The sequence below is a fragment of the Salvia hispanica genome, chromosome 5, assembly GCF_023119035.1.
Source record: "Salvia hispanica cultivar TCC Black 2014 chromosome 5, UniMelb_Shisp_WGS_1.0, whole genome shotgun sequence".
NCBI lineage: Eukaryota > Viridiplantae > Streptophyta > Magnoliopsida > Lamiales > Lamiaceae > Salvia > Salvia hispanica.
The window spans coordinates 8,290,779-8,318,316 of NC_062969.1; the positions used below are offsets into that span (position 1 = coordinate 8,290,779).

The 27,538-nt window shown below is 35.1% G+C and overlaps 5 protein-coding genes across 11 annotated transcripts; 3 read left to right on the forward strand and 2 right to left on the reverse strand.

The window, feature by feature from the left end:
- Positions 1–599: 599 nt before the first annotated feature.
- Positions 600–3,444, forward strand: LOC125190329 (phosphopantothenoylcysteine decarboxylase subunit VHS3-like). 2 transcript variants are annotated; one of them, XM_048087604.1, is made up of 4 exons: positions 600–705; positions 1,840–1,982; positions 2,772–2,824; positions 2,909–3,444. In XM_048087604.1, exons 2-4 carry the CDS (start codon positions 1,878–1,880, stop codon positions 3,240–3,242), a joined length of 492 nt encoding a protein of 163 aa, XP_047943561.1. In that variant the 5' UTR covers positions 600–705; positions 1,840–1,877; the 3' UTR covers positions 3,243–3,444. The 2 variants fall into 2 exon arrangements, with proteins under 2 accessions (XP_047943561.1, XP_047943562.1); XM_048087605.1 differs by lacking the exon at positions 600–705 and adding an exon at positions 733–811.
- Positions 3,445–3,580: 136 nt separating this feature from the next.
- On the reverse strand, positions 3,581–5,502 carry LOC125190328 (triphosphate tunnel metalloenzyme 3-like). 6 transcript variants are annotated; one of them, XM_048087602.1, is made up of 3 exons: positions 4,660–5,502; positions 3,862–3,882; positions 3,581–3,773 (listed from the first exon to the last, which is right to left on the reverse strand). In XM_048087602.1, the coding sequence occupies exon 1, from the start codon at positions 5,272–5,274 to the stop codon at positions 4,666–4,668; it is 609 nt and encodes a 202-aa protein (XP_047943559.1). In that variant the 5' UTR covers positions 5,275–5,502; the 3' UTR covers positions 3,581–3,773; positions 3,862–3,882; positions 4,660–4,665. The 6 variants fall into 6 exon arrangements, with proteins under 6 accessions (XP_047943559.1, XP_047943556.1, XP_047943555.1 ...); XM_048087599.1 differs by lacking the exon at positions 3,862–3,882 and having other exon boundaries at positions 3,581–3,818; positions 4,660–5,501; XM_048087598.1 differs by lacking the exon at positions 3,862–3,882 and having other exon boundaries at positions 4,660–5,498.
- Positions 5,503–6,062: 560 nt separating this feature from the next.
- LOC125186710 (pyrophosphate-energized vacuolar membrane proton pump-like) lies at positions 6,063–10,440 on the reverse strand. The gene is made up of 8 exons (XM_048083139.1): positions 10,061–10,440; positions 8,479–9,053; positions 8,024–8,403; positions 7,718–7,804; positions 7,296–7,626; positions 6,763–7,173; positions 6,629–6,688; positions 6,063–6,542 (listed from the first exon to the last, which is right to left on the reverse strand). Exons 1-8 carry the CDS (start codon positions 10,305–10,307, stop codon positions 6,336–6,338), a joined length of 2,298 nt encoding a protein of 765 aa, XP_047939096.1. The 5' UTR covers positions 10,308–10,440; the 3' UTR covers positions 6,063–6,335.
- A 9,644-nt stretch (positions 10,441–20,084) lies between these two features.
- Positions 20,085–22,311, forward strand: LOC125186656. The gene is made up of 7 exons (XM_048083070.1): positions 20,085–20,243; positions 20,328–20,384; positions 20,469–20,534; positions 20,685–20,765; positions 21,307–21,381; positions 21,825–21,995; positions 22,070–22,311. The coding sequence occupies exons 1-7, from the start codon at positions 20,198–20,200 to the stop codon at positions 22,306–22,308; spliced, it is 735 nt and encodes a 244-aa protein (XP_047939027.1). The 5' UTR covers positions 20,085–20,197; the 3' UTR covers positions 22,309–22,311.
- A 2,493-nt stretch (positions 22,312–24,804) lies between these two features.
- On the forward strand, positions 24,805–26,715 carry LOC125189339 (protein FAR1-RELATED SEQUENCE 5-like). Its single transcript, XM_048086624.1, has 3 exons — positions 24,805–24,814; positions 25,507–26,294; positions 26,371–26,715. Exons 1-3 carry the CDS (start codon positions 24,805–24,807, stop codon positions 26,713–26,715), a joined length of 1,143 nt encoding a protein of 380 aa, XP_047942581.1.
- Positions 26,716–27,538: the final 823 nt, after the last annotated feature.

The following is a 27,538-nucleotide window of genomic DNA, read 5'->3' on the forward strand; positions in this document are numbered from 1 at the left end:
ATAAGGTCAAGAGTACGCCACGTCGTTTTATGGTTAGACATGAGAGAAATATATCCGACAACAAGAGTGATAGCAACCTTGCTTTAGCTTGAGATAGAAAGCCGATAAACATATGCGCTAAGCACAAAAACCCTAATTGCAATTGTGACTATTTATTTTGGGTTTGGAGAGTTTCTAAAAAATTATAATTACAATTCTTATGTGGTAGTTACAAATTTTTTAATTAGTGTAATTGTGGATTCAATGATGAATTATACCCAAATCTATTTTACTACTGATGCAAATGAAACAACAAATATCATTGTATTATTAATTGTGTAATCGTCATTCCATGGAACGACGTTATTTGTAAATAACGATTACACAATTAATAATATAACATGGAATGACGATTACACAATTAATAATACAATAAAATATTTGTTGCTTCATTTGCATCGGTAATAAAATAAATTTTGGTATATTTCATCATTGAATCCGCAATTACACTAATTAAAAAATTTGTAACCGCCACATTATTAAGAATTGTATAATAATAATTTTTAGAAACTCTCCGAACCCAGAATAAATAGCTGCATTTGCAATTAGGGTTTTTGTGCTTAGCGCAGATGTTTATCGGCTTTCTATCTAAGCTCAAGCTAAAGCAAGGCTGCTATCACCATGGTCGTCGGATATATTTCTCTCATATCTAACCATACAACGACGGTACGCACTCTTTACCTTATTATCTCCGATTGCTAAATTTTTGTTTGATATGACGTGGAAAGAATAAGAGGATTTCAAAGGGAAAGAAAGGAGGCAAGACGAAGGTGTGAGTTACTACATTCATTTAATTTCAATTGCATACATTATTTATTTATTTCCTGATTTCCCAAACTAAAAAAATATTTCTTGTTGTTTTATTGTTAGATCTATTCGCATAGAAGGGTGATTATTACAATTGTTACCCTATTTTTTCATCTGAATGTTTGTCCTTGTAGTCATGAAAATGTATGTGTTGATCATTCTATAATTTACTCCAGATCTTTAAAAGTGTATTAGTATTATTTTTCTAGCAATGGGATATTGTTCATTTGCCTAATGCTTAAGAGCACTATACCATGATTCAAAATGCTTAGGCAGAAAAATAAATTCACATCTAATTCCTCTAATACTAGTTTTTGATACTATAAACAACCACCCTCACCACTTATTGTTCCCACTTAGACGCTGAAAATACCAAGGGATAGTTTGAAACAAAATCAATATGTTTTGAGGTCCAAATTATTTCATAGTTTTAACCGAGAATCTATATCCAAAAAATAAGATTGACAATTCATTTTTAGTCTATTAATTGTGCAGATCCCTACTAAATGCAGCATTAGTACAACATCAAGGTTCCAATTCCCTAAGATACAAAAAATTTCATGTTTTGTGTAGTTAATTTCAGCCCCAATCTAATTGGTTTTATTTTACATGTTCAGTGCAATGTTTATTAACAATGCAATGAAGTTTTCTTTGGTACTAAATCATTTTCCCAAATTAACCGAGTGCCAATAATGAACAGAGGTGTAAATTTGATGGTTGATTCAAAATTCAAATAATAATACTAAATCATATTCCGAAATTAGTCGATGGAAAATTATCATAAACATGCTTCAAATTGGGGGGTAGGCTCCCTTCCTTTTTTTCTTCATTATTTGACCGTTTGACATAAAATGCTGAGTTTTGAGCATTAATCACCAAAACCCTAGAATTTGTCTGTTCCTCCCTTGCCAACATACACTACACTGGCAAAATCCCCCTTTAAATATCTTGCATTTTCCCCTAATTTTGTTCAATTTGCATTCGTTTCCGCAGAGGCTAACAGAGAGTGAAAGCAGAAACGAATTGACGTGATGGATGTGGGAAAAATCTCTTCTGCTGATGCTGCTCTGCACAAAATGATGTGCTGTTCCATTCTTGGGGCTGCTCAAAGCTGCCTCCTTTTGCTTCTTATCATGGTACATTCCTTCAACCCTTTACTCTACATTGTTCTGTGTTGCTTGTTTGTTCTTGCTTTCTGTAAGTTCTTTACTGCATTTGAATAAGTAGCTAATTGAGTGATTGAATCTGCATTTGAATTAGTTTAGTTTATTCTTTATCAATCATCATTGCTTAAATCTGTGCGACTGTATTTGGCCTTGTTTATGTTTCTCTCAAGAATTGATTTTTGACTGGGATAAGATGCTATATGGAGTTTTGTTTTGATAACTGCAGCAGGAAATGGTCCCTGATTTAATTGAGAACGCAGATTTGATCGAATCACCACCGTCTCTGCGTTCCATGAATTCAAAGATCTGTTTAACCCTTATTTGAATTGGTGGTATATACATATGAAAACAATGCTGTCTGTTTTGATGCTTCTGATTAGTCTCGCTCTGGTCGAACAGATTGATTTTCTCTTGAGATGCTATGAAAGAATCTTATATCGAAGGTCGATTTATCTTTACTTCATATATCTCTGGTGTTTTCGCTTGGGACGAATAAACGAACCCTAAAAGGATCTTTCTCTTAGTCACTTGTAGCTCTTGTTCAATCTTTGGTTTAACTTAAAGAATTGTTTTCTGTTGATATTCTGTGAAATTATAGCATCACAAATGGAAAATTGGTTGTATTCGTCTCTGTTATTGATTGACATCACAAATGGAAAATCTAAAGCAAGCATGGATTTTGGTTGTGTTTAGTTTATTGTGCTTGTATTCGTCTCCTTTGTTGATTGACATTGTTGGATTGGGGTTGTTTCTCTCCAGACTGGGACCCTGCTCGATGGTACAGACGTTGTTCCATCCCTGATGAATAGAAGGTACTGTGAATTCTTCTTTGTTATAGTCTTTTGAAGTTGTATTGCTGTACTAAGCCATGGTGTGTATATGTGCTCCACTTACAGATTCCCATTCGGTGATCTTAAAAAAGACACTGAGACGGAGGAGAACAAAGATTTTGGTGAGAGTGACGACGATGATGATGAAGACAACGAAGCCAGTGATGACGATGACAGTGATGAGGACGACGATGATTACTCTGGAGATGGGGGTGATGACGATGATGTAGACTCTGATGATGAGGTTGAGCACAATGGTAATGCAGGGAGTGAAGAGGACGATGATAGCGATGACGACGGAGATGATGATGGAGGTGACAGCGATGATGACGACGATGACGATGACGACAGTGAGGATGATGAAGATGAAGAGAAACGTCCATCGAAGAAGAAGAAGTGAGATGTTAGGTCTCTGTTTCGGTTTCAGCTATAGCAAGTAGCATTTTTAAATGGTACTCTGTTTTGGTCATATTGACTGAAATTATGTTGTTTGGTTTATTTTAGTTACTTTGGTATTCGACATTACTCCATTTCATTGGAGAGTGAATTGTAACATGTTATATGACATGTTACTATCTATAAATTAAATTATCAATTTTACATCTTTTTGTTTGATAAATTTATCTTCATCAGTGAAGGGACTTATAATGTTACTGTGCTAAAATATGTACTCCTATAAATCTACTCATAACGTGCAATAAAGACTGTTAGGAAGTGAAAATTTCATGCCAATCATCATATCTTGTCAAGAGCAGCTTGAAACATGTTCCATTAAACTAAAATAAATAGGTTATACACCACAACTTTTTGCTCATTTCTGTAATGTCACTATCATCACTCAAGACTAAACTCCCACATTCCCCAACTGCTGGATGTTCTTGAACGTCCACTGCTTAGGATACACTCATCGTGGATACGAGGTCGATTCTGACTGCCGAATCAACAACCATGGATTTGCTAAAAGTTAATTGAATACCTACCACAGAGAAAAGAAGAACGAGGCTATAGACAAAACTAACCAGAAATATACTCCATCCGTCCTGAAAAGTATGGATTATTTCTCTTTTAGTTCGTCCCAAAGAGTATGAACTTTCTGATTTTGGAAATCCAGCTACACTACTACTAATAATAATGTAGACTCCACTCTCCATTAACATTACTTCTACTACTCTTTATCTTCCTCTCTCTTACTTGACCAATTATGCATTAGAACTCGTGTCCAGCCAAAAGTTTATATTTTTCAGGGGAGGATGGAGTATCAAACTATCTTGCATATTGATAAACATGCCAAAATGTTAGATTTGGAAGCTCAACTCTATAATACTACAGAAAATATTAGTAGTGCATTTGATCTGGAAAATGATGAGTTAGAAATTTAGAATGTGATAGTATAAGCTAATGAGTCGTAGCAATGGCAAACAGAGAAAACTCGCAAAGATTTGAGCGCCTTCATCCCCCTTTAGTATCAATCACAGGAATTTAGTAGTAGAACAAATTATTGGACTCTCTCTCATGGAGAAATGATTATATATATCTAATATCCTACTTCACAAGAATCTACCAATTTTATATCAATGTGTTTACTTTGTGTGATATGATGGATAGATAAAACATAGGCTTATATGAGCAAATAAGTTTGAAATTAATCAATCCATCAAAGCAAGTGATTCAATTATCTGCAAATGAAGATAATGTTCGCTTTCAGCTGAATGGCAATCGAATCTTTCTGCAAATCCTAGTTTGCAATTCATCAAATTCAGACACAAGAAAAGCAATCAAAGAAATAAAATTCAAATTCAAGTAACAATTTAATCTACCTCAAGTTATCCAGGTAGCTTCCCTGATCGAAAAACGGCGAATTTTGATTTCTCCGAATACTGATACTCAATTCCATTGCTCTGCAGGAGCCCTTCGATCAAATTCTTCGCCTCATCGGGGTCGGAGCTCTCGCATTCGACCTCATAGCTCGTGCCGAAGGTGTAGAGCGTCTCATCGAGCTCCAATTTGAGCCCATTCCACTCGTAAACCCCTCTCACGTTCCTAAAACCCCCCAGACAGACCAAACCCTTCCCGCCCAAACCGAACTCCTCCCTCACCCTCCTGATTACGTCGGACGGCTCGATGAGGAGGAGCCGCGATGGATCGGCGGCGCAGTGGCGGCCGACGGTGGGGTCGAGAGGCTCCTCCTGCTCCTCGATGCGGCTGATTCCGCCTGAGATCTGGGGCTTCGATTTTAGAGAGAGAACGCAGCGGGAGTCGAGGTCGTAGAAGCGGATGCGGAGGGCGGCGAAGCTGGACGCGAGCTCCGCGTTGGGGCCGTCGAAGAAGAGGTTCTCTTGGAGGTGAGTGCGGCGGTGGTAGGCAGAGAGAACGGCGGAGAGGCGCTCGTGGGCGGCGGAGGACGGGAGCCGGAGCTTCACTTCAATTTCCATTTTATTTTATTTGGATTTGAATAGGGAGATAATAGTCTCTAATGAAATGGTGGTTGGGAACACACAAAACGGTTGGAATTGAACCGCTGCGGATCTTTATGTGGATCCGGGTCCTACATTTTGCACCTCATTTAGTTTTTTACTACTCCTTCTTCCATACTAGAGTCGTATTGCATTTTTATATATTCCAGTAGACTCATTTCCCTCGTTCCTACTTTCTTCTCTATTTTTTCCCCTCTCATATTACTTTTATTATCTTTTTATTTAATACATTACACACTTTTTTCTTAATCTTCATCCCAAAAAGAAATGCTTCATAGTACTATGGAATGGAGGGAGTAGTATCTTCCAATTGAGCCACAAAATTTACTCCCTCTATCATTAATTTTGACTGATCTCTGGTTTTAGAACAATCTAAACGATTGATGTGTGTGTTACTTCCTCCGTCCACGAATAGGAGTCTCATTTATCCACTTTAATTCGTCCGAATAAGAATTCTAGTTCATAATTACTATAAATTTTAAAAAGGTCTCATATTCCACAAACTCATTCCACCCACGTATCATTTAAAACTAATATGTACAAATGAGACTTTCTTCCACCCATTTTTCTTAATATTTCTTAAAATCCATACCAAAAAGAAATCAGACTTTTATTCGTAGACGGAGGGAGTATGACATAGTGTATATCTTCACTATTATTAAAAACGAATGCATTACAAAATTGAAGTAAAAGTGCAAATCCATCAAAATCCGCCATCACACAATACTCAAAAATCACACCTCAAAAATATAAAGAACAGTTATATTTTGGCAAAAGAAAATTCATGAACCTCAATGGATCCATGTTGCCGACCAAAAAAAGACTAGAAAGCTAGTACATGTCAGGAAATGACACGACAAAATAGGAACTACGACAGAATGTGGTGGATTTGGAGGACCTCCTCCACCACAATTATCATCGTCATCATCACCTCTCATCGGAATAAAACCATCTAACTACCAACTAACTCGTACAACCGCAGAAGGTATAAACCACACAGTAAGCTGGCATTTGACTCTTCAGAAGAGTTTGAACAGCAGACCGCCGTGAGTTGCGAAGAAGGGAGCAAACACCAGCGACTCCACAGCCATCAGCTTGATAAGAATGTTCAGCGATGGGCCTGAAGTGTCCTTCAGAGGGTCTCCAATGGTGTCACCAATCACGGCCGCCTTGTGTGGCTCAGATCCCTTTGGCCCCAGAGTCTGTGCATGCTCCGAAGCACCAGCCTGCAAGATACATGCGCCTGAGTGTTAGACAACAAATACGAATCTAAACTGGAGAGACTAGGAAACTCGTGAGAGCAGGTCACTACCTCGATGTACTTCTTTGCATTGTCCCATGCACCACCGGTGTTGGATGCAGAAATCGCAATCTGTATGAAGGTATAGATAAGTCGAAGGAGATAAAATTTAAACGTCAAGCATTAATACGAAGAAGAGATCATACCTGGACACCAGAAACGAGTGAGCCAGCAAGAACACCAGAGAGGGTCTCGACGCCAAAAAAGGTGCCGACTATCAGGGGTGTGAGCATGACTAGGGCGCCAGGGGGGATCATTTCCTTAATTGAAGCGTCGGTGGAGATCTTGACACATGTAGCGTAGTCAGGCTTGGCAGTACCCTCCATGAGACCAGGGATGGTGTTGAACTGCCTGCGGACTTCCTCAACCATCTTCAAAGCTGCGCTTCCCACACTCTTCATGGTCATGGCAGAGAACCAGTAAGGAAGCATAGCTCCGACTAGTAGTCCAATGAAGACTTTAGGGGTCAGAACATCAACGGATGAGATTCCAGCACGGCTCACAAAGGCACCAAAGAGTGCCAACGAGACAAGTGCAGCGGACCCAATGGCGAAACCCTGGGAACAAAATTAAAAGAGTTGAGTAACAGTGTAACATCCAGCAAGTGCACTAGTAGAAAGCATGTTTGCATGTGATTTGATAGGGAAATGTGGCATATGACAATATCATTTTTCAAGACCTTTCCAATAGCAGCGGTGGTGTTCCCAGCAGCATCAAGGGCATCAGTCCTCTCACGAATCCTGTGGCTCATGCCAGCCATCTCAGCGATACCTCCAGCGTTATCACTGATGGGGCCGTAAGCATCAATGGCTAACCCAGTAGCAATCGTGCTTAGCATTCCCAGAGCTGCTACAGCAATACCATACATAGCAGCAAATGTGAAACTAACAAAGATGCTAGCTGCAATGGCAAAAATGGGAATAATCACTGATTTGTATCCCAAGGCAAGGCCAAATATAACATTGGTTGCAGCACCGGTTCTGCAAGAATCAGCAACATCTTGGACAGGGCTGCACATAAACATCGATAAAAGTTTTAAACACCCATTTTCAAAAGAAAATTATAAATAGTTTTTAAAGAAACAGACAGTCATATTTGCACCTGTAGGCATTGCTGGTGTAATATTCGGTCACAAATCCAATTATAAGTCCAGCCCAAAGTCCAACGCAAACGCAAAGGAATAGCTGCCTGCAATGTTACATTGAATTAGCACAAAACTTCCAAACAAAGCCACAGACAGATGCCAAGATTAAATTAATGCACAATAGGCAGAAAATACGAAATATTTATGTCTGTTAGCCTTGCAACTAAAGAGACAGAAAAGGTTGGTGATCTACAAAATGAAATGCAACTGTCCACTAGAGAAGAACAAATTTAAAGTTTGTAGCAGAATAAGAGCATAATTACCAGTTTTGCACATCTTTCTGAATACCAAAATTGAAGATAGTGAATGATGACGGCAAGCAAGTCCAGGTAACAATTGCAATTCCAATAGTCATAAAAATAGTGGATATGATTAGTTGCTTCTTCAATGCTGGTTCAATCTCCTTGACAGCCTTTATCTCAAAAAAGTCCGTAGCAAAGAGAGTAGTGATTAAGCAGACCAGGATACCCATGGAACTAATAAGCAAAGGATAGCACATTCCAGTGAAGTCATGAGAAATTCCAAAAGATGATATCGAAGCCACAACAAGAGCAGCACAAGATGACTCAGCGTATGAACCAAAAAGATCAGACCCCATTCCAGCAATATCTCCAACATTGTCACCAACATTGTCAGCAATCACCTGAGGGAAAAAAACAGACATCAGTACAATCTCCATGCAAAAAATATTAATTTCAGGGATGAATAGGGGGCTTACAGCAGGGTTCCTCGGATCATCTTCCGGGATATTCCTTTCAACCTTTCCAACAAGATCTGCACCAACATCAGCAGCCTTGGTGTAAATACCACCACCAACTCTTCCGAACAAAGCCATGGAGGATCCACCAAGACCATATCCAGTGATTGCCTCGAAAAGTCCTTCCCAGTCATCGCCATAGTAGATCTTGAATAGATTGATGGTAATGTATAAAACCAATAGGCCATTTGCAGCAAGCAGAAAACCCATAACTGCACCAGATCTGAATGCAACAATGAAAGCTTTCCCAACACCCTTTCTAGCCTCCAAAGTTGTCCTTGCATTTGCATAGGTTGCAATTTTCATCCCAAGGAAACCAGAAATGACAGAGGTGATGGCACCAAGCAAGAAGGAAACTGTACTGAAGATAGCAGTTGCAAGAGCAGGCTTGCAAAGCTTTTCCTGATCATAAGTGCAGGGCCGGAAACTTGTGCTGAAACCCTCAACTGAACCCAAGAAGAGGAAGATGAGGATTGCAAAAGCAACCATGAAAATTCCCACATATTGGTACTCAGTAAACAAGAAAGATGTAGCACCTGTAAAGACAAAAAAAGAACATCAGTCCCAGCTAAAGAACCCATAAGCACCTCACATGCTCCAAGAGGTATCACCATAAAGTATTCCTGTTTACTATTTATAGGAATAAGCCACTTGAATTTTTTTAATTCATATAAGACAACAAGAAGCCAACTCCCAAGTTATCCCTAGACGATAAGTGCAGCATTTATATATTAACTTAATAATAAATACAACCTTCCCAAGATTTTGGTACTATAAAGGAATTAAAAAATAAAGCCCAGAGGCAATAACCGAAGAAAATAAGATCCGTTTCAATTCTCAATGCCACGTCATATATATACAAAGTAATAGAATAAACACAGCGCACAGGCGAGCATGAAACCCTAAGATTTAAATCCGCCGCCACGATAATAAATCATAATGAGAAAAATACCCAGAAATATTTTTTAAAAAAATTCATAATATTAAATGTAAGAGGATAGACCTGAAACCTCTATTAAACTATATAACCTCTGTCGGTGATCATAAATATTGATCCAGCTCTGATGTTTCAAGCAAAGAACGAAGCTTGAATTCAAAGGGTTAAAATATACTAGTAGTACTAAATGAAGAAGTAGATTTGGCCATAAAAAAAAATTACTGCACTAAATAATCTACTAGTAATTAGCTTTAACTGCAAATCCGCAAAAGAAATGATTGTGGATACAAAATCACGCTTGCAGCTAAAACAATACTATCACTGAACATCTTATAAATCAGCAACACGAATCATATATACAAAAAAAATGTAGAAACCACAGCTAACAAAACACCAGCTTTACTCAAAAAATAATTAGGCAAAAAAAGTTGTAAATAAATAAACTTCCACTATCCTTGTAACTTATTAACAGTCAGCAGCAAAAAACAGAGCTCAAAATCAAGTAGCAAGCAAGCAGAGACAACCATACTCACATACAACGAAACATAAAAAACAACCAAAACACAGATCTAGGCGAATTGAAGAGAGATCTGTAACAACTCTCACCCTCAGAAATAGCGTTCTGGATCTCGGCGCACTTGGCGACGACGTTGTGGTCATTAATGCCTTCCTCCTCCTCAATCAAGTAGTCGGCGTTCCCATTCTTCCCGTTCTTCACTGCGGCGTCTCCGGAGCGGTCCACCGAGACCTTGACGCGGGAGACGAAGAACCACTGCACGAGCGAGAAGATGATTCCGATGGCTGCGCACACCGGAATCACGATCTCGGTCCCCAGATCTGACAGCAATGCCATTCTCTCCGGAACCCTAACTAGCTCGCCGGAATAATTAAAGAAAAAATAGGAAACAAAAAATTGAAATAAAAAAGAGCGGCGAGAGAATGAAAGTGACAGAAAGAGGTCTCACGAATTTGAGGAGGTTTTCGAGCAACGCCTGTCAAGGATATTTATAGGATAACTAAAATTCTTCTAGTCGAAGGTACTGCTACTCTACTTGAAGGTGCACCGTCTTACTATGGATCCTTCGGTATTTTTGGATTTTGATATAGCGCAGGTTGACGTGTCAAATTATCCGCACTAAGTTTGTGCATTAGTACTAATTCATATTTTATTTGTTTAATTCATGTTCGGGTAATACCAAGATTAAGTATTGAGTTGTGGGATTATTTTAGTCATAGGAGGTTAGCTATGACTAATTATCTTATAATTATCCATCTAAGATTGAATTGTGGAATTGAATCTCATGAACCAAACACACAACAAATTTAATCTCAGATACAATCTTGCAAGAGTGTTTGTTTATGCAGAATAGCCCAACTACAAAAGAGGTGTTTATCCGTTGAAACAAAAAAGAAAAAGGAAAAGGAAAAAGAAAAGAAAATTAAAGTGCTAGAAGTACTACTTTGGATAAGATAAACTCATCCGGTAATAGCCTTATTGGCATGTCAGCAATGACAAATCACTCTAAGCTAGTTACAATTAAAATGGTCACGTTTAAGGGAAAATGTTAAAATGTATTGTAGCCTCTTGATTCTAAAAAATATCTTGAAGATCATTTTTATTTTCACTTTTTCGTATGAAAACCAATATCATGATTAATAAAACCCAATTTTGGATAGTTTTACCTCCACTACATTTATTGTGGATTATTGGAATTTATTTAAGACAATTATCCGTAATGGATAATGGATAATTATACATAATCAAATACAAATAAGCATATGTATAATTAGGGAAATTTAATCTTTTTGTAAGTTCAAAATTATATCAGGAATCTAATTCTAATTAAAACACAATCTTTTCTTAATAAAAAAATATTCATTATTAGAGATCATTTATCATAATTGGAATTTATTTAAGGCAATGAAACGTCATGGATAATGGATAATCATACAGAAAATAATACTAATAACTAATTGCTAACTACAACTAAATAATAGCCATTAGATATTCAAATTAAAGGCCTAAATCATCAACCAAGAAATATCTATACGATCAACAAAAAACGTCAATAAAGCCATAGGATTAATTCCATAAAATATCAATAGGGGTATTAATGTCAATTAACTATATGTTTAATTATAACTAACTTTTAAAAGAAATCCCAAAACTTTAAATTCATATAACATATATCAAATTAAAGATAATTTTATAAGGATTCCAACGATATCATATATGCATATGTTCCGACGTCAAAATTTAAAAAAAAAAATTGAAAATTTTTCAATTTTTTCGTAAAAAAAGAAAATGTCAACATACTATATAAAATATGTCAATATAATACATGTAGAATGTCAATATAAGCAATGGGTTAACATTCTTAAAGCATCGTGTTGACATTCTCAAAGCATTGTGTTGATATTTTCAAAACACTATATTGACATTTTCATCTAAAACCCTAATTTGGCGTTTTTTTAATCTTTTTTTATTTTATTAATAAAAACGAAAATTACACGTGGCAAATTGTAAACCACACATTTTTTAAAATCCTATGGCCTTAAATTAGTTGTAGTTAACAATTAGATGATGAGTTAGCAATTGATCACTCCCCTAACTATATATATATATATATATATATATATATATATATATATATATATATATATATATATAATTAGGGAAATTTAATCTTTCTCATAAGTTCGAAATTATATCAGGAGTCTAATTTTAATTAAAATACAATCTTTTCTTAATAAAAATATTCATTACCATAAATTATAGGAGTAATAAATAATTCACTATTAGTTATTTATATGTTTTGTATTTTATTTTTGAAAAATTGACAGGAAATATAAAAATAATCGAATGACAAATTATAAATATAAATAAAATTAAAAATTACTATTAAAATGGAATTTTAGTTTTAAAAACATACCGTTCAAGATACGAAATTATTATGGAATTACTTTCATAATTATAATTAATACTAATATATTAAAGAATAAAAAATTGATTGCTCGGCCAAGACATGTATGTCTAATGAAATTGATGTTAAAAACAAAATTATGCTCCATAAAACAAGATACAGTTTTTACAATCACTAAAGTCTAAAATCACTTATTCATTACATTATTAATTTGTTTCGCACCAATTTTTACCATATTCATCACTTAAGAAACAACAATTAAAACCTACGGTTCATCATTTTTTATTCTCATAACCATTCATGGTCCCATTTTTTAGATTTTCATTTCTTATGTGAATTTAATTATACATAATAAAATCTAATTAAATTATTTTTTTCTCTCTCATAAAAATACGAGATGCATTGAAAATAAGTCACAAATACATTAAATTCAAGTAAAATAGTATATTAATATTCTAATTAAATTCATATACCAATTTTTATACTAATAAAATTCATATATATTAATGATAGTATATAATAAGATTAAAAAATAAAAAATGATGGAATTGAGAATAAAGCCATTTGTCTCAGCTTAAACTCACAAACAATGTTGAAATTCAAAATATATCTATAAATGGCTCTCTCAAACAATACTAAATTCACTCCTATAAAATATATAATCTTACATTAATTCAATGCTTTTATGTATTGATTAGGGGTGGCAAAATGGGTAGCGGGTAATGGGTAATTCCAATCTCGATCCGTTACCCGCCGGGTATCGGGTACCCGATACCCGACGATAACGGGAAATGGGGCGGGATCGGATAGTGTGTTTTAGAGTTTTCCGGGTAGCGGGTATACCCACTACCCGTACGGGTATACCCGTTAGTCCCGTTAATACCCGTTATTATTAGTAGCCATATATCATTTTTAATACTCCCTCCATTCCATATTAATAGAGGCGTTTCAAATAGTTAAATTTGAGAAAAAAAAATAAATAGTTAAATAATAATAGCCATATACACATTCATTTTGAAAATTTAAAAATAAATAGTTAGAATGGAGAAAAAATAAAGTAAGAGAGATAATAATGTAGAGAAGAAGAGTATTTATATTATTATTTTTCCAAAATGAGTGAAGAAAATGAAATGTTTCTAAGAATTCTTTTGAAACATTTTTATATTCCGACGAACATACAATTGAAAACTCATCGGAACTAGCTATAGAGTCCCTTCACTTTTATTCTTAATCTATTCAAAGTTTACCACCAATATTAATTAAGTAAATTAGGGAACATTGACGATTATTATGGTTTTCAAATTTTTTATTCGAATTTTGGGTCGGGTACGGGTACCCGCAATGCCGGGTACGAGATACCCGACATGGGTATCGGGTAATCCCGGTATATCACGGGGCGGGTATTGGGACAACCAATTTAGCTAAAATCGGGTACGGGTACCCGACTTGTCGGGTGCGGGTATCCGCGGGTAACCCGTTTCGCCACCCCTAATATTGATCATTGTGAAATTGTAATTTCATTTTATTTTAGAAATAGATTAATAAAAGTTGGGCAAATGAAGTAACGGCTGCTCCTCTTTGGCCGGGGGCAGTCCCCTCTATCTCTTGGGAACACGTCCTTGCCCCGTCTCGTATCTTCGGAATGGAACAATGAGTATGCATTGTGCATGCTCTTAAAATAATGCGCAGGCAGGCATATACTTAAACACTATACAAAAGCTTTCTCAAGTCACCTGATAGAAAAGAGCAATTTGAATCAGACATGTATCGAATATTCAAGCGCCTCAACAATTTTTGTTATCAAATTTCCGATTTGATTTGAACTCATAAAATGCGATCTTATTCTAGTTATATCATATTGACCCATGAGATAACATAAAATATGGAAGTACATATTTTCAAATGAAACTTTCCTTAAAACTAAGAGATGATTCAAAAGAAAAAAAATATACTACTCCTGCTAAACAATAAAATAAAATAGAAGAGTAGTAGTATTAGTCATTCCATTTTCCTCCATTCATATTAAAACGGACATAATTTCAATTAATTGATAATTAGTTGGGTCCGCATCATATTTTAGGCTTCGTACGAATTAGTAATACCGTAATGGATAAGAAAAGATTAAGCTAATGATTTATACCTAAGAAGTGGAGTAAACAATATTTACATTATTTATTCAAAACTATAATGTCACGTTCTAAATAATCAATTGAGCACCACTTTTATTTTTATATAAAAATGGGTTGTAGTTGCGTTCTACAACTGAATCACGATATTACGGTCGCACTAAATAAATTTGTTTATTACGAAATTGTGTACAAGGGTAAATTGGGAATAAAAAGGCGTAATTTCGCCGCTTATTACGTTAGAATTTATCCGTTTGGTTTTATATAATCCAAATATCGTCTGACGTCAGCACTGTGTGTATTTTGAAGTTCTATCCACAATTCTGTGCCGTTCGATCGCAAACAAGTTATAAAAAAGGTGGAGGTTTTATAAAAATAAATAAAAATTCATGTAGCATCTTTTTAAAGCACATAGCCACATAGTACTACAAAATTCAAATCGCAAAGCATACTAAATAAACTTTGGTAACTATTATGATACTAGTATTAAAGGCTGCATTTAAATGTAGTAGTATATTGAAATGTTTACCAATACAAGCCAACCACCCAGTCCTCTTAGTTGGAGACCAACTCTGCATTATTATATTATGAGACATGGAGTTACATTATGTAACTTAATTACATGTATGAATAATTAATCATTCATTAGGTGCCTAATTATTTAATTAACCATTGACAATTTCTTGGAAACACGTTGACAAAGTCACTGGATATACGGCCTCAAGTCACACCAACATGCTACGGTCCTCATTTTCACACTTTCTCCATCGAAATAAAATACTACTAAAAGAAAGAAAAAGGGAAACACAAGTATGTGAAAACAAATGAAGTAGATAAGAATTTCAAACAAAAGAAATGGTCGAACAAATTTAATTATGGTTGGTTGTCGAAATTCCATATCAAGATTGTTCCCACGTCCACTAATTAGATCTAACTTATAAATTTTCAAAGAAATAAATAAAATATATACAATTAGCCGTTTATTTATTTATTCACAACAAACAACTTGAGCATCTATAAGATGCAGGGCTAACTTCAATTAATTATTAGGGTAAAGATGGGACTTTTGTGTCTGCCAACTTATTTCCATTACTCCTTTCACTCCATGAATAAATTCTAAGCAATTTATTTTTCGAAGTTACAATCCATAGGTCGATCGAATTATTAGTAGCAGTAGTATATATATATTTATTATCGTGTATTGAATGGCGTGCAATATCCCACCGAATATTCATAGTATAATTCTTAAAATAAATCATCCCCATCCCGTTCACTTATTTCCAAAACTTGCGTCTTTTTCTACACCCATTATTTTCATTATTCACATAAGGGGGAATTTACATATCGAACCTAAATTCATAGTCTATAGTTATAATTTAATTTAATCTAATTTAAATTAATTTTAAATTGAAATAGTTAGATCTGCCAGTCATTTAACATGATTGTGCATAATTATTCGACAAGTCTATTGTAGATTCACATATTATGATGATTTATATATTTTTGCTTATATGCATAATATAGTAATGCTTTAATTGATGTCGTATATTATACCTGTAGGAAAAAATAAAACCAATAGGTTAAAAAAGAGTTGCCATTTCACGTGTTCGATATTTCTCCAAACTTTTTTGCTAATCATGTTAGGTGTTTTGTCCCATCAACTTAGGAAACCACCTCATATATAAAGGTATTTTTAGATTCTTCTGATCAGGGACGTGATTTTACAACTCCAAAATTTATCATTATTGAACCACTTGATTAAGACAATATAAATACAAAAAAAAACAAGTAATCATAAAAAAAAAGAGTAAATAAGATTTTAGTTACAAGATCGTGATCGCGGCGAGATTTGATACCAAACTTTATACTAGTAATATTCTCTTCTTTTAGGAAGTTAAAAAAAAGTTACATTTAATAATTGAATTTGAGGTGAAGGAATACGTTGTATTTTAGAACGAATATACGCATAAATTAAAGATTCTTGTAGTAATGTTATTATTAGCTAATAGTTTGCTCTTCCAAGTTCCAATAGCACGATGATTATTACACAATACACGTAGGGGGTGTTCGGTTTGCAAGATTGTATCCGGGATTAAATTTGTAATGTGCTTGTTTCATGAGATTCAACCACACAACTCAATCCTAAATGAATAATCATGGGATAATTAGTCATAGCTAACTCCTATAACTAAAATAATCTCACGACTCAATTCTAGATTGTATCTTGGTATTATTTTATCTTGCAAACTGAACACCACCATAAATAAAGTGTATCCACAATGCATTCTCAAATTACGTTTACCAATATTTCTTAGTACCATAAAAAAACACGCACGCACGCACGCACAATTTAATGTCACGTTAATAATAGAGCATGTATGTATAAAGGATTGGCAGTCACCTAACTCAAAGGTCACCAAATAATGAGCTCATATATCTATTATTACATGCCTTTATTATAACGGTGAATTTGTAAATTACATGCATACATTCGAAAATGAAAAAGAAAATAAAAAGAGTAAATAATTAGTAGTAGATGATTATTTGTTTACCCACCGGCAAGTTAAATGGGCCCTTTTCAAAGCCCACTGACCTCATTTGGATGGGACCATATTATAGGTAATTATGGTGACATGATAACATAATGATATGTCATTTTTAATATAAAAATTCACATATGTATAATACTGAATGTGACAAAAGAAGACAGACTATTAATTTTGTGAATTTCATTTCTAAACATTTTTATTATTTTTTTAGTTTGACCAAATGTGTACCGAATGCAGGCTGTTTGGCGAAATCCGACTAATCCTGTTTGATCGGAAAGTCTCCCAACACGTGACAGGGTTTGAACCCGTGAAGATTTTAAATATTTTAATGGTATAAGCGTTAGCCAGACGGGCCACTTTGTTTAAGTGAGTGAGTGAGTTTTAGGAAATATCGGATATTAGACATATTATTAATTCAACAATTATCGAAGCGAGTACGTGTCATTTCAAATTAATTGGAAAATGTTGCAAATTAATTGTCGTATTTATATTGACATACTGAAATAGTAGTATATATTAGCTTGAGAAAAGAAAACATAGTATTGTGATTTCATTGTTTATTTTCTTTATTTTAAAGTTTGAGTAACTTATAAGTGAATCCACAGTTGGGGCCTAATTAACAACGAGCCCACAATAATTGTTCGCACCACACAAATATATGATAAACAATTGCTAACCTGAATTACTATCGACATTTTATAAATTTTATAGTTTTGAAAAGAATACCAATTGACTCGCTGTTCATACTAAACTCTATATGAGAGCTCAATTTCCTCAGTATATTCGATAATGCTAATAAATTTCAGTAAGTTGTAGCATGACAGTTAAACCTACATATATATATATATATATATATATATATATATATATATATATATATGGGCATGTTAGGGTGCCACCACCCCTTAAAATAACACCATACCACCATTTCTAGCCAATCATTTGTACCAGCAATGTGCTGGTCTTTAAACAACAATTTTTCTTGAACAGCAATATCCGACATACTATACAACAATCTATAGATTGTTGTGTAGTGTTTGTAATATTGCTGTGTAGCGTTTATAATATTGTTGTATAAGCGGTGTCACATTGTCATTTTAACACAAACCTATATATATATATATCCCCTTAGTGTAAAACATAGTACTAATATAATCCATTGGATAGATTAATCGGATGGCTTAGATTAATGGTTAGTCGGTACATTATGTTAGTGTTTTACTACATTAAAGGGCAATTTAGTAATCAAATAATGAGGCGGTTCCTATTCCTAAATGCATGTACGAGATTTATGGGATTTAATTCCATAATTGATACAATTCCCTCCCACTCTCTCTCTCTCTCACCATTACTTCCACCTTCTCTTCTCCCTCATTCATCGTTTTTCATAAGGAACCCTAACCGCCGCCTCACTCCACCTTCTTTCCTCTTCTCGACGAGTTTCTGAATTTGCAGACGACGGAGAATCGGTTACCATCACGACGCGTTTCTCACGCTGTAGACGACGACGAATCGGTCGATTCTCTAAAGCTCCGACGGCGGCGTGAAAGGTAAAGCCCTAAAACTTAAATTTTCTTCAAATTTAAGTTTATTCTAAACTTCTGTAACCATAATTTGATTTTTTATGTACATTATTTGATATCATTCTTGAGGATTTGTGTCTGATTAAGAGGTCTATTGTGCTCTAAATTGATGCTACATCATTGTTTGAACTATTGCTACACTATACATGCCATATTTAACATGAATTAAGAACATCCGTTCAGTTACATCATCCACGTAGATTAGTACATAATGAGCTTCTGATTTTTGGGCATCTTCTCATGATACATCATGTAGGTAGATGTGTACGAATTTTGTTACATTATTGAATCATGGATTGTTAAACCCCAATGGTATGGATCCAACGTGCTGCAAGACATTAACCTACTTCTTACGTACATTATTATACCATTTTCGTACATTATTAAACCGGTTACGTACATCAAAAACAACAATAAAAACAGAAATTATAAGCAAGCGTTGGTAATATGCCTAGCCCAATGGATTACTAAACCCAATGGGAAAAGATTTATCTTCCTGCCCTTGGTGAAGGTTTCTTTAGTGAGTCGGTACTACAACCTAGCCCAATGGATTGCTAAACCCAAATGGTATGGATTCAACGTGCTGCAAAACATTTAACTACTTTTTTACTCACATTATTATATCGTTTTCGTACATTATTATACCGATTACGTACATTATTATACCATATTCGACACAATCAAGCTAATGACGAAAATATTCTTAATTTAAACAATATTTGTGTATAAAGATGCTGCAAAATCAATAGGATAATCAACTAAAATATTTATAATTAAGAAAGGAAAACAAATCAATGCAAAATAACTAATAAATCATGGTAGGCGTGAATTATGCAAAGAGAATAACTACTCAAAATGTCAACTTACTTTTCTACCCTTTTCGCCTTCTTTTAATGTTTAAATTAATTCCATGTGGCACAAATATAGACCATTAGATGACAAGAATCAATGGATTAGATTAGTTTTCCATTTTAACAGCTTTTTATACATTAATCTGAATACACCCCTATCTATCTATCTATATATATATATATAATATTTATATATATATAGGGTCTTCATCTACCAAAATCAGTCCTTAAGTATAGAAATATAGACCATATGTAGACCGTCAGATCTGGTGATTAATGGCTAAGATCTGTAGTGACTCCTCGTTTTGTATGGGTCATAATAAGACCGATCTGTGTCATGTGAGGGGTAATTTAGGAATTGGAAATATTAGGAACCGTCGTTCCGTTTTCTAGGCGCTGATTAATTGGGATTTGGGAGTGATTACTGCACACGTTAAGTTGGTGCTTGGATTCCCGCGCCATTCAATCTCACTCTCTTTCATCAAAATCCCTTCAATTTCCCACAAATCTTCTTCTTCTACCACCAAATCAACCAAAAATCCTTCAACAAAAAATCCTCTCCGCCCACAAAAATCGTCGTCTCCTCCATACATTCATCGTCTCCTCCACAAAAACATCGCCTCCTTCCACACAATCGTTTCTTCCACAAAAACCCTATTCCTAGTCCAGAAAATTGACGAAGAAGGGAAACCAAAAAACCTAATTCAACAATGGTGGACACTCGAGCATTTGGATCGGCTAGTCATGACGGAAAAGGTTAGTAAGAATTTGTTCAACCCTTGACTTCAATTTGACAAAATCAGGACAAAATTTCACTTCAATTCGTTGTTCGACGCGTAGTGTATCAGAGAATGGACGCGAAGAAGAAGAACCCGCAAATCCCAAAAGCACCGAAAGGTAAGTCGATTTCACTTTCTGGTATTTGGATGCATGTAGTTTTGTTTCGAATTTGGTATATAATTGTGGTTTTTGTTTCATAAGCAAAAGGCCAAACTTCCACAAAACCCTCAACTGAAGTGAGGCCTGGTAGCCACAGCACAAAACAAGGTTAAAGTTACTGATTTTTTACATTATGTAGCTCTGATTTTTAATAAATAATGAATTGGTATGACAAATATGGGAAACCAGGTATGGAATAAAGGCATATTTTTATGCTTTGTTGTTGTAATGTTATACGCTAATTTATTGATGTTTCAGATACGGGACCACATAACAAAATCATTCCAGAAGGGGAAAAAGGGAAAGAGACGGCTGGGGATTTTCCAAATTCTGAAAAAGGTGCTTACATTATTCAACTAGTAATAACTTGCTATGATTGTGATTATATCTCTACTTCACAATTGTTTTGTAATGACAATGAGATTAAGTTGGAACATGTCATATATTCTTCCCTCTGTTGTGTATGTACTACCCATTATTGTGGAAAACAAAAGAGTCATCTTTGGTGCCTGTGATGTGGTTATATAAGTGTGTAAAATGTATTACTTAGTTGAATCTTTTGAGAAACTATAATGCTTATTCTACTATGATCCAAGAAATTGATGAGGGTCCAGTAAGTTTATCATCTAAGAATAATGTCATACTTGCTAGGATATATATGTTGTACTAATTTATTGATGTTTCTGATACATCACCACATAAGAAAATCAGTCCAGAAGTGGAAAAAGAGAAAGAAACAGATGATCATGTTTCCAATTCTGGAAAAGGTACTTACTTTTAACACAAATAATAACTTACTATGATTTTGGTGATGTCTCTATTACACAAATGTTGATTTATGACGGTTAACTATAAGTATTAACATCGTTCCATTGTACAGATGCACTAATAGGGGGAGTAGACACCTCCGCAAACGGGAACGAAGTGGCAGAAAACGTAATGAAGGCTGCAAAAGGTTATACATTCACATTTTAAAAGAAAATTGTAATGCTTATTCCATCTAAGAATAATGGCATACTTGTTTAGGACTTGTGACAGTGACCCTAAAAAAATACACTCAAATGTTTAGCTCAAATAATAACACAATCAGCTTCATTGTTTCTGGGTCATAATAAACAGATGTTGAAGTCAAAAATCGTATGGGTAATCTGGGTCATAATAATCATTTATTCGAATCATTACATAATTACTTTAGTGCAACAGGATGCCTCATACAACCACTTCTAAAGGTATAAATATTGCACTTCAAGGAGTAATGCACAACTTGTAAACATCTGTGTCTAATTTACTATATTTTTAAGTTTTATATAATCATGGCTGTAGTTACAGCTATAATAAATACGTTGTGAAAGTATTATGCCATTGGAAAAATAATTAATTTTGCCTATAACTGTGTAGGTGTAGGCAGGATTGGTCTGTCCTTAAACAAGGCAAACGAACTGATCATCGGGAAGAGAGCCAGAGCTAAGGAGAGCCTCAAAATTCTGCAATTGGAGACAACAACAAGAGATAAGGCAGATACCTCCAATGCGACTGGCAATGTAACTGAATCACCTGATATGTCTAAAGGTATTAATCCATTATAAGACAACTAATACTATTAACTAAAAGTAATATTACCTGATTTGGATTTATGTTTGCAGGCTCAAAGCGCCTTCGTGAATCTGTGAAGGAAACAAGCTGTCCAGGTGAAGAAGATTTACACAAAAATGCACCTGGGAAGAAGGATAGCAAAGGGAAGGAAAAGGTCGAGGATGTTGTTGTAATTCTCGTTTTGAGGACCATTGTTATTGTTACAATATATTATTTCAACTATATTCGTTTTTGGAGTCTCTATGCACTAGTACGATTACTCCAGCTGATGCTGCATTGTACCAATTAGTTTAAAAACAGATATACCCAACACGTCCTCTGTCCAATTTTGCTGCTGATATTTACAAATTTAAAGATTAACAGTATGATGATATGACCCAACAATAACATATATATGACTCAAACTACACCTACGCCTTTGTCCATCCAATGTTCAGTCATTTAACTTAAAATTGCACAAATAATGACGTGAAATTGGACGTCTGTACCACAAAGTTAGTCGTTGCGTAAAACTGCTCTCGGAAACAACCTGTAATGCATCTTCCGTGTTTTCTACATGCGAAATACTGTGTGATAAAAAAATACAATACAATGGGTGATAATAAATGAATATATGAGTCATAGCAACTTATGGTCAACTAGTGGCATAATAAACCAACATTTGAGTCCTGGCATCACATTACTGAGTAACCTAATGTCTTATACCATTCTGATCGAAATGTTCATATCAAACAAGCTGAAGCAATACAAAATATTCTTGTCATTGGGTCATAATAAACGAATATATGAGTCATGGAAATGTATGGGAAATTTGGGTGATAATAATCCAATATTCGAGTCATGCCATAAAACTCCTGAAAATCAGAATGCCTGATACAAAACAGACCGAACTGAGTAATTTCCAACAACATGACATTGAACTGATGTTACTTCAAAAGAAAAAGAAAACATGGTATCAAACTTCAGAATTTCTTGTCGAGCGCCGTTTTTCTTTCTCTTTTAATTTGACGCAATTCCTGCTAAATTTCTGCTCACCTTCTCTGTTACACACCATGTAAAACCATATGGTAAGATCATCAACCTTCTTTGAACCGTTCTTCCTTGTGTCAAAACCGACACATCGACCATAGTTCTCATAAAACTCAATGGCGTTGTCCAAAGTAGGAAAGCTACGACCAACAAAAGGTTTAAGCTCTATAGGGCATTCTAGTGTATTTAAATCTGTAATAATAAAAAACAAAGACAATCAGTGGCTGGTTGATTGTCCTAAAATAATACAGGCAGTATAAAGTAGTGCTAAAAATTGTTACAGTATATAACATGTCATGCTAAGTGCATATTTGAGTCATACAAAAACATGTCATAGTTGCCCCTTTACTAAGTAATACTTGTATCATTACTACTACTATTGAAAACTCAAAGATAAAAACAAAATATGATAACATTGTGTCATACTAAGTGCGGATTGAAGTCATACGAAATAATGGCATAATAAACAGATAAATAAGTAATGATTGTAACATTACTAAAACAAAATGATAAATAATTCATGGTTGAATCATTATTAAAATTACAGTAACAAAATTAAAATCAAAACCTGTATTGTCAAGAATGTCATTGGGGGATGATTGATTATCTAGATGTGAAGAAGAACGATTGAATCTGGAAACAAGAGCTCTATAAGTGTAACAAAGTGATGCAACGACTGAATGTTATAAACGGAAATATGTATTTTTCCACATTGTGGAATGCAAACTCAAAGGCTGTGAAGAAGAAGACAAAACTGGAAACTAAGTAGAAGGTCAAATGAATTAAAGCTCGTATGAATCTTCATAGATGAAATGAAGGTGAGAAATTATGGATTGTAACACACATAACTCACGCTGATGATGAGTGAGTGGAAAGAGGAATAAGCAACATTATAGGAACTTCCAAAACAAACGAAAACAAGGATTGACCAAAGTGACCTTTTATGAATATAAATGATTAAATTAATATAATCTGACAAATAAATCTAGCCATTAGATAATCTAATCTTAAGATGATCAAGCCTAATCCTATGGATAATAAACCGTCTGTATTTCTTTATTTAAGGCCATTTTTGTTTTGATCAAAATCCTATATATATAGGGTTTTGATCTATAAAGACCAGATTTAAATACAGAAACGCAGAACACGGTCATACGTAAGGCATTTTTAGGTCATAGTTAGTTTATTTTTAGGTCATGTTAACAAAGCATGACCTAAAATGATCTTAACATGACATAAACCCAAATATTATAATATGACCTAAAACTACTTAATTATGACCTTCCGTGTTTTGGGTTAATTATTGACCATTAGATCATCTAATCCTAGGGCCAAGATTTGGGCTGCATTTCTGGATTTAAATGCATTCTTATTTTGATCATCTCCCTATATATATATATATATATATATATATATATATATATATATATATGGTAAGTCCTTGATTTTGCTCCTTCATTTTTAATCATTGAATTAGACGAAAAGGGCTGATTAGGAATACACAATATAGTTAGTTATGGTAAGTCCTTGATTTTCTCATCTCATGATCGTATCGATTTTTTCTACAGAAATAAACGATTCTAGCTTTATTCTCTGTGTAATTTTTTCTCCAATCTTTTCTCCCTTTTTCTCCGTTGAAGACATACCAACGTCGACAACTAACGCTGCTGAAACATTCTCCGTAAACTTTTTTTTGGGTTTCTCATCGGAAACCGTTTTTTCGGAGCAATTGTTGATTGAGTTCGTTTTCTACACAATGGAAGAAGGTAATTAAATTTCTCCAATCATCGATTATAAATCCGATTGGCTCAGTTGAATACAGATTAGTTGGATTAATGGTTAATTGCAAATAAGTTGTTGTGATCGTTTTTATGTCTATGCGTGTTTGTATGTTTTGCGCAAGTTTCATTTATTCCCCAAGGGTTTAGCAATCCTTGTGGGCAAGGGTGTAGTACTTAGTAAGTACCACGTCTTCTATTCAAAGTAAACGAGTTTCAGTTAATTCTGTAGGGTTTACAATTCGGCTGGGTTAGGGAGTTATTTTAACCTATACACATAATCGACATGTAGCATTATATAATGCCTATAATAGACTCTGTAATGAACGATTTATGATATGTAATGCATATGTTTGTTGAGCCATATGTTCTCTCGTTTAATCTGATGTCGTTTTTGACAATTAATATGTTGTCTTGTTTGAATGTACTGTGCGAGTTTAATATAATCCACTAGGGTTTAGCAGTCATTGGTGGTTATGGCGTAGTATTTTGTTGAGTCGACGAGTTTCATTTGTTTGTCTAGGGTTTAGTTATTATCTCGGCTACAATGTGGTATTAATCGACGTATGTAATGTTCAAATATTAAAGTATAATGCACTATTTCTTAGTTGTAATGTTCGATTTGTATCATATAATGAAACTTAATTCTAATATGCTTGTTGGTTTGATTTTATTTACAGTGTTTGTTATACCTGAATGTTCTCCACAATTGAAGCCTGTGATTGGTCAGAAGTTCCAATCCCTAGATTTTGCGTTTGCGTTTGCGTTTTATGATGTGTATGCCCGCGCTGTTGGGTTTGATACGCGCAAACAAGGAATGAGGAAGGCGGCGGACGGTGTTACTACTTGGTATTTTGTGGTATGCAATAGGGAGGGCTGCAAGAGGTCGAACGAGGAAGACGATGTGAATGTACGTTCTGGTTTTACTCTTAAACGCAGGCGGTTTTCCAAGCGATGTGGTTGTAAAGCTTGTATATCCTTCAAGTACTTTTCCGAAGCAGGAATACCGGGATATATTATTCACGAGTTCAACGAGGTTCACAACCATTGTATGGTGGAGTCGGAGCATCAGCAGTTTATGACACTTAACCGGAAGTTGGATGACGTACATCACAAATTCATTCTTGACTGTTCCAAGGCTAATATAGGCCCCACACTTACCTTTAAGGTATTGAAGGAAATCCTCGGTGGATTTGAACTTGTCGGTTGCAATGTTGGGGATATCAGGAACACATCTCGTGACATCAAAGCATTCGCACACGGTTGTGACGTGCAGATGGTGTTGGACGACATGGCGAAGAAGAAGGAGTTGTCGGATGCCTTCACATATCACTACGAAGTTAATGCTGCTAACCAGTTGGTTGCCCTTTTTTGGTGTGATGGTTTGATGAAAAGGAACTACCATATGTTTGGTGATATAGTGGCGTTTGACTCCACTTACAACACAAGATCGATCCCCCTAGACCGCGTGATCTAGTGGATTTGCTGGACCTAGGGAACCTGTTATTTCCTTTTGAACACACTGTATGTAACTACTACGCAAGAGAGCAGACACTCTTCAGTTGGCTTCCAAGGTTCCAGGCAGGTTGCTTAGGGACGAAGATTTCAAGAAAGAATTCAATGCATGCATTTGGTCGCACTTGCTTGAACCCGACGAATTTGAAGAGGAGTGGAATGAAGTGATTGAGCGTTATGAGCTTCAACAATGCTCGGACTTTCGGAGGAATGCTAGAACAAAGCTGGACTACAACGATGCTTACTCTGCCCATCTGGCCACTAAGTTGGGAACATCTTGCGACGATTTACAGACGAGTATGTTCAGGAAGATACAAGAAGAAATTATTGATGGGAATGACGATGCCGTGTCTTGGTTTTCATCACAGATATGATTGACACCTACAAGCTTGGGATAGCCGACGGAATTCGTATTCGTAAGACACGACAAGATCGACGAATCATACTCTTGCGACGCAAATTGTTCGTAGGCAGGGCTATTTGTGTTGCCACATTTTTTTCTATTCGGGACAACGAAGTGTCAAAAATTCCGAGATGTACTCGCACGAACCGATGGATGAAGACTCCCTTAGCCAAGGCCGTACATGGACTTTTTTTATGTCACCGTAGATACAAGGTCCACCGTTGACGATAGTTTTAAAATCAAGGGAATATCGTTGTTCACGGTTTTTTCGACTTTTGAGATGACATTAAGTGCTTCGTGTTTCGAAATTTTTTGGGAAAACTTGGTAATTCTTTTGTGGAACTCCCCCAACCGGCGTTTGAAAAGGGGCCATGTTTAAGAATTTACAATGCCGGGCCCCAAGTTGAGGGTCCATCCCCCAAATGTTGAAAAGACGAAGGGTATGTAGACCCCGCGAAGTTTCAAAAGAGAAAAAAGGCTATAAAGGAGGCTGGCCTCTTGACGGAAGGCCCATGAGGGGGGCCATCACCTTTAAAAACGCCCAATGCTTAAAGAGATGGGGAAGGAGAAAGCGTTTAGAAAAGGGCAAAAGGAAAGCTTGATGTGTTTTGAAACAATAAAATACTTTTTTTCGTTTGTTCTTATTATTTCTAGTTGGGTCATTTTTTGCATAATAACTTTGTGGATTTGCGAATTCGTTTATTATCAAATTACAACCTTGCATTAATAAGGATATTATATGCATCCTCCCCTTATTCTTTCCCATTATTTGATTTTTTTGGTTTTTGTCTTTA